The sequence below is a fragment of the Oncorhynchus nerka genome, linkage group LG13 (assembly GCF_034236695.1).
Source record: "Oncorhynchus nerka isolate Pitt River linkage group LG13, Oner_Uvic_2.0, whole genome shotgun sequence".
Classification (NCBI taxonomy): domain Eukaryota; kingdom Metazoa; phylum Chordata; class Actinopteri; order Salmoniformes; family Salmonidae; genus Oncorhynchus; species Oncorhynchus nerka.
In genome coordinates, this window is record NC_088408.1 from 22,904,729 (window position 1) to 22,915,375 (window position 10,647).

Consider the following 10,647-nt stretch of genomic DNA (forward strand, 5'->3'; position numbering starts at 1 on the left):
CCCCACTGTCTCTCTCTCTCCTCTGTCTCTCTGTCTCCCTCTGTCTCTCTCTCTCCCCTCTGTCTCTCTCTCTCCTCTGTCTCTCTGTCTCTCCTCTGTCTCTCTGTCTCCTCTGTCTCTCTCTCTCCTCTGTCTCTCTCTCTCTCCTCTGTCTCTCTGTCTCCCTCTGTCTCTCTCTCTCTCCTCTGTCTCTCTGTCTCCCCTCTGACTCTCTCTCTCCTCTGTCTCTGTCTCTCTGTCTCTCCTCTCTCTCTCTCTCTCTCTCTCTCTCTCTGTCTCTCTGTCTCTCTGTCTCCCCTCTGACTCTCTCTCTCTCCCTCTGTCTCTCTGTCTCCTCTGTCTCTCTCTCTCCTCTGTCTCTCTGTCTCCTCTGTCTCTCTCTCTCTCCTCTGTCTCTCTCTCCCCTCTGTCTCTCTGTCTCCCCTCTGACTCTCTCTCTCCTCTGTCTCTCTGTCTCCTCTGTCTCTCTCTCTCCTCTCTACTCTGTCTCCTCTGTCTCTCTCTCTCTCCTCTGTCTCTCTGTCTCCTCTGTCTCTCTCTCTCTCTCTGTCTCTCTGTCTCATCTGTCTCTCTGTCTCTCCTCTGTCTCTCTGTCTCCCTCTGTCTCTCTCCCCCTGTCTCTCTCTCTCTCCTCTGTCTCTCTGTCTCCCCTCTGTCTCTCTCTCTCCTCTGTCTCTCTCTCTCCCTCTGTCTCTCTGTCTCTCCTCTGTCTCTCTGTCTCTCTCTGTCTCTCTCTGTCTCTGTCTCTCTCTCTCCTCTGTCTCTCTGTCTCATCTGTCTCTCTCTCTCTCCTCTGTCTCTCTGTCTCCTCTGACCTCGCTCCTCTGTCTCTCTCTCTCCTCTGTCTCTCTCTCTCCTCTGTCTCTCTGTCTCTCCCTCTGTCTCTCTCTCTCCCCACTGTATCTCTCTCTCTCTCCTCTGTCTCTCTGTCTCCCCTCTGACTCTCGCTCCCCTCTGTCTCTCTCTCCTCTGTCTCTCTCTCTCTCCTCTGTCTCTCTGTCTCCCCTCTGACTCTCTCTCTCCTCTGTCTCTCTCTCTCTCCTCTGTCTCCTCTGTCTCTCTCTCTCTCCTCTGTCTCTCTGTCTCCCCTCTGACTCTCTCTCTCCCCTCTGTCTCTCTCTCTATCCCCTCTGTCTCTCTGTCTATCCCCTCTGTCTCTCTGTCTATCCCCTCTGTCTCTCTCTGTCTCCCCTCTGTCTCTCTCGCTCCCTTCTGTCTCTCTCTCTATCCCCTCTGTCTCTCTCGCTCCCCTCTGACTCTCTCTCTATCCCCTCTGTCTCTCTCGCTCCCTTCTGTCTCTCTCTCTATCCCCTCTGTCTCTCTCGCTCCCCTCTGACTCTCTCTCTATCCCCTCTGTCTCTCTCTCTATCCCCTTTGTCTCTCTCTATCCCCTCTGTCTCTCTCTCTATCCCCTTTGTCTCTCTCGCTCCCCTCTGTCTCTCTCTCTATCCCCTCTGTCTCTCTCTCTATCCCCTCTGTCTCTCTCGCTCCCCTCTGTCTCTCTCTCTATCCCCTCTGTCTTTCTCTCTATCCCCTCTGTCTCTCTCTCTATCCCATCTGTCTCTCTCTCCCCTCTGTCTCTCTGTCTCCCCTCTGTCTCTCTCGCTCCCCTCTGTCTCTCTCTCTATCCCCTCTGTCTCTCTCTCTATCCCCTTTGTCTCTCTCTATCCCCTCTGTCTCTCTCTCTATCCCCTTTGTCTCTCTCGCTCCCCTCTGTCTCTCTCGCTCCCTTCTGTCTCTCTCTCTATCCCCTCTGTCTCTCTGTCTCCCCTCTGTCTCTCTCGCTCCCTTCTGTCTCTCTCTCTATCCCCTCTGACTCTCTCTATCCCATCTGTCTCTCTCTCTCCCCTCTGTCTCTCAGTCTCCCCTCTGTCTCTCTCTCTATCCCCTTTGTCTCTCTCTATCCCCTCTGTCTCTCTCTCTATCCCCTCTGTCTCTCTCTCTCTCTGTCTCTCTCTCCCTCTGTCTCTCTGTCTCCCCTCTGCTCTCTCTCTCTCTCCTCTCTGCTCCCCTCTCTCTGCTCCCTCTGACTCTCTCTCTCTCTCTGACTCTCTCTCCCTCTGACTCTCTCTCTCCCCACTGTATCTCCCTCTGACTCTCTCTCTCCCCTCTGACTCTCTCTCTCCCCACTGTATCTCTCTCTCTCCTCTGTCTCTCTGTCTCCCCTCTGTCTCTCTGTCTCTCTCTCTCCTCTGTCTCTCTCTCTCCTCTGTCTCTCTGTCTCCCCTCTGTCTCTCTCTCTCTCTGTCTCTCTCTCTCTCCTCTGTCTCTCCCCTCTGACTCTCTCCTCTGTCTCTCTCTCTCCTCTGTCTCTCTCTCTCTCCCCTCTGTCTCTCTCTCTCTCTGTCCCTCTGTCTCCTCTGTCTCTCTCTCTGTCTCCCCACTGTATCTCTCTGTCTCCCCTCTGTCTCTCTCTCTCCTCTGTCTCTCTGTCTCCTCTGTCTCTCTCTCTCTCCTCTGTCTCTCTGTCTCCCCTCTGACTCTCTCTCTCTCCTCTGTATCTCTCTCTCTCTCCTCTGTCTCTCTGTCTCCCCTCTGACTCTCTCTCCCCACTGTCTCTCTCTCTCTCCTCTGTCTCTCTGTCTCCCCTCTGACTCTCTCTCTCCTCTGTCTCTCTCTCTCCTCTGTCTCTCTGTCTCCCCTCTGACTCTCTCTCCCCACTGTATCTCTCTCTCTCTCCTCGGTCTCTCTGTCTCCCCTCTGTCTCTCTCTCTCCTCTGTCTCTCTCTCTCTCCTCTGTCTCTCTGTCTCCCCTATGTCTCTCTCTCTCCCACTGTATCTCTCTCTCTCTCCTCTGTCTCTCTGTCTCCCCTCTGTCTCTCTCTCTCCTCTGTCTCTCTCTCTCTCCTCTGTCTCTCTGTCTCCCCTCTGACTCTCTCTCTCCCCACTGTATCTCTCTGTCTCCCCTCTGTCTCTCTCTCTCCTCTGTCTCTCTGTCTCCTCTGTCTCTCTCTCTCTCCTCTGTCTCTCTGTCTCCCCTCTGACTCTCTCTCTCCTCTGTCTCTCTCTCTCCTCTGTCTCTCTGTCTCCCCTCTGACTCTCTCTCTCCCCACTGTCTCTCTCTCTCTCCTCTGTCTCTCTGTCTCCCCTCTGACTCTCTCTCTCCTCTGTCTCTCTCTCTCCTCTGACTCTCTCTCTCCTCTGACTCTCTGTCTCCTCTGTCTCTCTCTCTCTCCTCTGTCTCTCTGTCTCCTCTGTCTCTCTCTCTCTCCTCTGTCTCTCTGACTCTCTCTCCTCTGTCTCTCTGTCTCCCCTCTACTCTCTCTCTCCCCACTGTATCTCTCTCTCTCCTCTGTCTCTCTGTCTCCCCTCTGTCTCTCTCTCTCCTCTGTCTCTCTGTCTCCTCTGTCTCTCTCTGTCTCTCCTCTGTCTCTCTGTCTCTCTGTCTCTCTCTCTCTCTCCTCTGTCTCTCTCTCTCTCCTCTGTCTCTCTGTCTCCCCTCTGACTCTCTCTCTCTCCCCTCTGTATATCTCTCTCTCCTCTGTCTCTCTGTCTTCCCTCTGTCTCTCTCTCTCCTCTGTCTCTCTGTCTCCTCTGTCTCTCTCTCTCTCTCTGTCTCTCTGTCTCTCTGACTCTCTCCTCTGTCTCTCTCTCTCCCCTCTGTCTCTCTGTCTCCCCTCTGACTCTCTCTCTCCTCTGTCTCTCTCTCTCCCTCTGTCTCTCTCTCTCCTCTGTCTCTCTCTCTCCTCTGTCTCTCTCTCCCCTCTCTCTCTCCCCTCTGTCTCTCTCTCTCCTCTGTCTCTCTCTCTCCCCTCTGTCTCTCTCTCTCTCTGTCTCTCTCTCTCCTCTGTCTCTCTCTCTCCTCTGTCTCTCTCTCCCCTCTGACTCTCTCTCTCCTCTGTCTCTCTCTCTCCCTCTGTCTCTCTGTCTCCCCTCTGTCTCTCTCTCTCCTCTGTCTCTCTCTCTCTCCTCTGTCTCTCTGTCTCCCCTCTGTCTCTCTCTCTCCCCTCTGTCTCTCTCTCTCCCTCTGTCTCTCTGTCTCCCCTCTGTCTCTCTCTCTCCCTCTCTCTCCCCTCTCTCTCTCTCTCTGTCTCTCTGTCTCCCCTCTGTCTCTCTCTCTCCTCTGTCTCTCTGTCTCCTCTGTCTCTCTCTCTCTCCTCTGTCTCTCTGTCTCCCCTCTGTCTCTCTCTCTCCTCTGTCTCTCTCTCTCCTCTGTCTCTCTGTCTCCCCTCTGACTCTCTCTCCCTCTGTCTCTCTCTCTCCTCTGTCTCTCTGTCTCCCCTCTGACTCTCTCTCTCCCCTCTGTCTCTCTCTCTCTCTCCTCTGTCTCTCTGACTCTCTCCTCTGTCTCTCTCTCTCCCCGGTCTCTCTGTCTCCCCTCTGACTCTCTCTCTCTCCTCTGTCTCTCTCTCTCTCCTCTGTCTCTCTGTCTCCCTCTGTCTCTCTCTCTCCCACTCTGTCTCTCTCTCTCTCCCTCTGTCTCTCTGTCTCCCCTCTGTCTCTCTCTCTCCTCTGTCTCTCTCTCTCTCTGTCTCTCTGTCCCTCTGTCTCTCTCTCTCTCTCTCTCCCACACTGTCTCTCTCTCTCTCCCCTCTGTCTCTCTCTCTATCTCTCTGTCTCTCTCTGTCTCCTCTGTCTCTCTCTCTCTCTCCTCTGTCTCTCTGTCTCCCTCTGTCTCTCTCTCTCTCCTCTGTCTCTCTCTCTCCTCTGTCTCTCTGTCTCCCCTCTGACTCTCTCTCTCCCCACTGTCTCTCTCTCTCTCCTCTGTCTCTCTGTCTCCCCTCTGACTCTCTCTCTCCTCTGTCTCTCTCTCTCCTCTGACTCTCTCTCTCCTCTGACTCTCTGTCTCCTCTGTCTCTCTCTCTCTCCTCTGTCTCTCTGTCTCCTCTGTCTCTCTCTCTCTCCTCTGTCTCTCTGACTCTCTCTCTCCTCTGTCTCTCTGTCTCCCCTCTTACTCTCTCTCTCCCCACTGTATCTCTCTCTCTCCTCTGTCTCTCTGTCTCCCCTCTGTCTCTCTCTCTCCTCTGTCTCTCTGTCTCCTCTGTCTCTCTCTCTCTCCTCTGTCTCTCTGTCTCCCCTCTGTCTCTCTCTCTCCTCTGTCTCTCTCTCTCTCCTCTGTCTCTCTGTCTCCCCTCTGACTCTCTCTCTCCCCACTGTATATCTCTCTCTCCTCTGTCTCTCTGTCTCCCCTCTGTCTCTCTCTCTCCTCTGTCTCTCTGTCTCCTCTGTCTCTCTCTCTCTCTCCTCTGTCTCTCTGTCTCCCCTCTGACTCTCTCTCTCCTCTGTCTCTCTCTCTCCTCTGTCTCTCTGTCTCCCCTCTGACTCTCTCTCTCTCCTCTGTCTCTCTCTCTCCTCTGTCTCTCTGTCTCCTCTGTCTCTCTCTCTCCTCTGTCTCTCTGTCTCCCCTCTTACTCTCGCTCCCCTCTGTCTCTCTCTCTCCTCTGTCTCTCTCTCTCCCCTCTGTCTCTCTCTCTCCTCTGACTCTCTCTCTCCTCTGTCTCTCTCTCTCTCCTCTGTCTCTCTGTCTCCCCTCTGACTCTCTCTCTCCTCACTGTATCTCTCTCTCTCCTCTGTCTCTCTGTCTCCCCTCTGTCTCTCTCTCTCCTCTGTCTCTCTCTCTCTCCTCTGTCTCTCTGTCTCCCCTCTGACTCTCTCTCTCCCCTCTGTCTCTCTCTCTATCCCCTCTGTCTCTCTGTCTATCCCCTCTGTCTCTCTGTCTATCCCCTCTGTCTCTATCTGTCTCCCCTCTGTCTCTCTCGCTCCCTTCTGTCTCTCTCTCTATCCCCTCTGTCTCTCTCGCTCCCCTCTGACTCTCTCTCTATCCCCTCTGTCTCTCTCGCTCCCTTCTGTCTCTCTCTCTATCCCCTCTGTCTCTCTCGCTCCCCTCTGACTCTCTCTCTATCCCCGCTGTCTCTCTCGCTCCCTTCTGTCTCTCTCTCTATCCCCTCTGTCTCTCTGTCTCCCCTCTGTCTCTCGCTCCCTTCTGTTTCTCTCTCTATCCCCTCTGACTCTCTCTATCCCATCTGTCTCTCTCTCTCCCCTCTGTCTCTCTGTCTCCCCTCTGTCTCTCTCGCTCCCCTCTGTCTCTCTCTCTATCCCCTCTGTCTCTCTCTCTATCCCCTTTGTCTCTCTCTATCCCCTCTGTCTCTCTCTCTATCCCCTTTGTCTCTCTCGCTCCCCTCTGTCTCTCTCTCTATCCCCTCTGTCTCTCTCTCTATCCCCTCTGTCTCTCTCGCTCCCCTCTGTCTCTCTCTCTATCCCCTCTGTCTTTCTCTCTATCCCCTCTGTCTCTCTCTCTATCCCCTCTGTCTCTCTCTATCCGCTCTGTCTCTCTCTCTATCCCCTCTGCCTCTCTCGCTCCCCTCTGTCTCTCTCTCTATCCCCTCTGTCTTTCTCTATCCCCTCTGTCTCTCTCTCTATCCCCTCTGTCTCTCTCTCTATCCCTCTGTCTCTCTCTATCCCCTCTGTCTCTCTCTCTATCCCCTCTGTCTCTCTCTATCCCCTCTGTCTCTCTCTCTATCCCCTCTGCCTCTCTCACTCCCCTCTGTCTCTCTCTCTATCCCCTCTGTCTCTCTCTATCCCCTCTGTCTCTCTCTCTATCCCCTCTGTCTTTCTCTCTATCCCCTCTGTCTGTCTCTCTATCCCCTCTGCCTCTCTCCCTACCCTCTGTCTCTCTATATGTGTGTGTGTGTGTGTGTGTGTGTTTGTGTGTGTGTGTGTGTGTGTGTGTGTGTGTGTGTGTGTGTGTGTGTGTGTGTGTGTGTGTGTGTGTGTGTGTGTGTGTGTGTGTGTGTGTGTGTCAGGAAAGACTTGGTGGGCTGTGGGGTCTGGAAAGTGGCCATGGAAGAGGTCCCCACCCTAATCCGAAAACTACAAAAACACGGCTAGCACACGATAACACATCAACATGGGGAAACACACACACCTCACACCCCTCACAACATACCACCATGTACAGACGGAGAAAGGAGAGAGAGAGAGACAGAGAGACAGGGGAGAGAGGAGAGAGAGAGAGAGAGGAGAGAGAGACAGAGACAGGATATAGAAGAGAGAGAGACTGAGAGACAGGAGAGACAGGAGAGACAGACAGGAGAGACAGGAGAGAGAGACAGAGAGACAGGAGAGAGGAGAGAGGAGAGAGCGACTGAGAGACAGGGAGAGAGAGGAGAGAGCGACTGAGAGACAGGAGAGAGAGACGGGAGAGACAGGAGAGAGAGGAGAGACAGGAGAAAGAGACAGGAGAGACAGGAGAGACAGGAGAAAGAGACAGGAGAGACAGGAGAGACAGGAGAAAGAGACAGAGAGAGACAGGAGAGAGAGGAGAGAGAGACAGGAGAGAGAGGAGAGACAGGAGAGATAGGAGAGAGAGACAGAGAGACAGGAGAGAGGAGAGAGGAGAGAGCGACAGAGACAGGAGAGAGAGGAGAGAGAGACAGAGAGACAGAGAGAGACAGGAGAGAGAGGAGAGAGAGACAGAGAGACAGGAGAGACAGGAGAGAGAGGAGAGAGAGACAGAGAGACAGGAGAGAGGAGAGAGGAGAGAGCGACTGAGAGACAGGAGAGAGAGGAGAGACAGGAGAAAGAGACAGGAGAGACAGGAGAGACAGGAGAGAGAGACAGAGAGACAGGAGAGACAGGAGAAAGAGACAGAGAGACAGGAGAGAGAGACAGGAGAGACAGGAGAGAGAGACAGAGAGAGACAGGAGAGAGAGGAGAGAGAGAGAGGAGAGAGAGGAGAGATAGGAGAGACAGGAGAGAGACAGAGAGACAGGAATGAGAGACAGAGAGAGACAGGGGAGAGAGGAAAGATATACATTTTTAATTGCTATTAAAGACTCATTAATGTGTATGTATAAAAAAGGTAGTTGCGTATTAGACTGACACTGTGACGATGTTTGATGCCTATCAAAATATCGGAATACACTCTCATCGCTTGTTTGCGCTGCTCTGCTACAATGATAACACCGCAGTATCAGGCAACAGTTCCGCTATAGCAATCACCATCACACAGTTGGCAGGTGCACACAGTGGCGTTTCCAACGCAGATTCCACCAAATACTCCGCTGTTAATTGGCTACTTGACAATTGTATGTTATTTATTTACGCTCCCTAAGCGAAAAAAAACGTACGTTGCAAACCTTTTTTCTTTCCACATGTCCATGCTGTGTGGAAAATAAAACAAGTTGTTTTAGCTATGAGAAATATCTATGAGAAAGGCTTTTCAGTAAGTAGCCTTCTTTTAATGTAGGCTAATCTTACCCAGAGACGATAGGCTTCTAGCAGAGCCGTGCTAAACAGCGGTGCGCAATACATTTTAATCAAGGTCATTTAGCTGCTACTGACTGGCGTGGGTATTGGGTATTACAATAGAGACTGGTGATAGATAGGCTACCAGTATACAACTCATTCAACTCGAGGTTTAGAACGTTCAATTGGATAGTTTTGTAGAGATTCAGGTGGATCTGTATACCGTTTTGAAACGATTATGGATTCAATATCACACTATTGTGTCAGCTTTCTCTGTTACACGGTTAATTCAAGGCAATGAGCAATCTGAAAAGGCACGCACGCACGCGCACGGATTGCGCACACATACAGCAACATACATGCACGCACACCATGAAATGTAAACCAAACATTCGAATTAACTGTGTTGTTTCCACGTTTTAGATTGTCACACAACTATAGCGCTTTCATATCACCAGCCAAAAGGCTATAACCGAGGTAAAGCGATAGTTTACTATTCCCTTAAACAGCCAGTTGAGACTGTTGCACTGTGGCAAATGCGTAACACATGCGTTACAGTGCCGTGGTAAATGTGTAACACATGCGTTACAGTGCCGTGGTAAATGTGTAACACATGCGTTACAGTGCCGTGGTAAATGCGTAACACATGCGTTACAGTGCCGTGGTAAATGTGTAACACATGCGTTACAGTGCCGTGGTAAATGCGTAACACATGCGTTACAGTGCCGTGGTAAATGTGTAACACATGCGTTACAGTGCCGTGGTAAATGCGTAACACATGCGTTACAGTGCCGTGGTAAATGTGTAACACATGCGTTACAGTGCCGTGGTAAATGTGTAACACATGCGTTACAGTGCCGTGGTAAATGTGTAACACATGCGTTACAGTGCCGTGGTAAATGTGTAACAAACATTGGCTACACAAAGGACAGTGACAAACCCGTCCACTCTGACAAAAAAAAATACTTACATCATCCCATTTCATAAATTTGTTGCCATTTCTCAGGCTCTCGCTCACAAACACGGGCTTGAGCTGCAGAGCGTGAACTCCCGGCTGAGCTCCGGCCATTGACTCATCTACTCTCCTCAACCGACAGCAGAAGAAACGGTTTTAATTCCTTCGCCCTTTCTCTCCCTTTCGCCTTCTTTCCTAAACGAAATTACCCTTCTGCTGAGAAGAACTGCAGGCTGACCAAAACCCCACTAGTGTTGGTAGTATCTAAACCCCGCATGGGTTAGCGGGTCTTTGCTTTGAAGCTCCAGGCGCAGCGGAGGGACCGAGTGAAGTCCGCTGGTGACGAGAGGGAGAGAGAGAGACTGAATGAGTGTGTCTGCACTCCCATTTAAAAAAACACTTAATACGGGGGACGAGTTCAGTGGCTCTATGTGATCTAGCGCCTCCCTGCGCTCAAGGCATCTTGGATAGTAGGCACACACACACACACACCACACACACTAACACACACCACACACACACTAACACACACACACACACACACACACACACACACACACACACACACACACACACACACAACGAGAGAGCGAGAAAGCACTGTTACACAAGTGAGATAAGTGGCCAAATTGACCACAAGCTGGATGTGTGATGATGTTGACTGACAGTTGGAAGGATAATTATTGTAAACAATATGTAGCAGATGTTTTTACTCACAGATTCTTTTATGGACAAGATGTTGGACCTCCTCTAGTTCCACTGTCACCTGACTGAACTGTACTGAACATAGAACATAGTGCATGATGCTTTTCCATGGGAAACAAGGATAGGGATTGTTTCAGATGAAGAATGTGCTACAGATGTGTTGTGTCTATATCATCAGCACACAACTGATCACAACTTCAGATGACTCAGAAGACAATTATCTCCAATTCCATATGATTATTTATACCTTGAAGTGTTGTCCCTCTCTCCTTGATTTGATTGGAGAAGACATTTCCCATCTCTCTGATGGTGACAGTCAATGACTGGTCCTCCTCCATCACTCTACCCACTCACGCTGCAAGTACTTCTTAAGAGAACTGCAGAGAGGAAAACAACTTCTGAGAGGGCTGGACTGTCAGTCATAGTCACAGTCACAGAGACTTGGGTCAAAAGCTTTTTTGAGTTTTGACTTTGTTGTCAGAAAGAAGGGTCCTTCTGGGTATCAAAACGCCCACACCACTTCCTAAAATGTCCTAAAAGGAATGTACCAATATTCATACTGACGTTTTCCTCTTGGTGGTCAGTGGACACTCCAGCTGTCAAACATGTCAAACTCGTCAAAAAATTTGACTGACAGATTTCATGTCTGTGTGAAATGGAAGTGGTGCTGGCTTCTTGTCCCACGTCAATAATGATTGATTACTCCTGACACACACAACTCTGGGACTAGTGTGTGTGTGTGTGTGTGTGTGTGTGTGTGTGTGTGTGTGTGTGTGTGTGTGTGTGTGTGTGTGTGTGTG

General features: G+C 51.2%; 1 protein-coding gene across 1 annotated transcript in view; it reads right to left on the bottom strand.

Annotated features, from left to right (window-relative positions):
• LOC115140388 (1-phosphatidylinositol 4,5-bisphosphate phosphodiesterase beta-1-like) overlaps window positions 1-9,493 on the bottom strand; it is a 324,816-nt gene extending 315,323 nt beyond the window's left edge. The window contains exon 1 of the mRNA XM_065026264.1: window positions 9,158-9,493. Within this exon, the coding sequence (XP_064882336.1) occupies window positions 9,158-9,256 (99 nt within the window). The 5' untranslated portion in view covers window positions 9,257-9,493. The remainder of the gene's footprint in view (window positions 1-9,157) is intronic.
• Window positions 9,494-10,647: the final 1,154 nt, after the last annotated feature.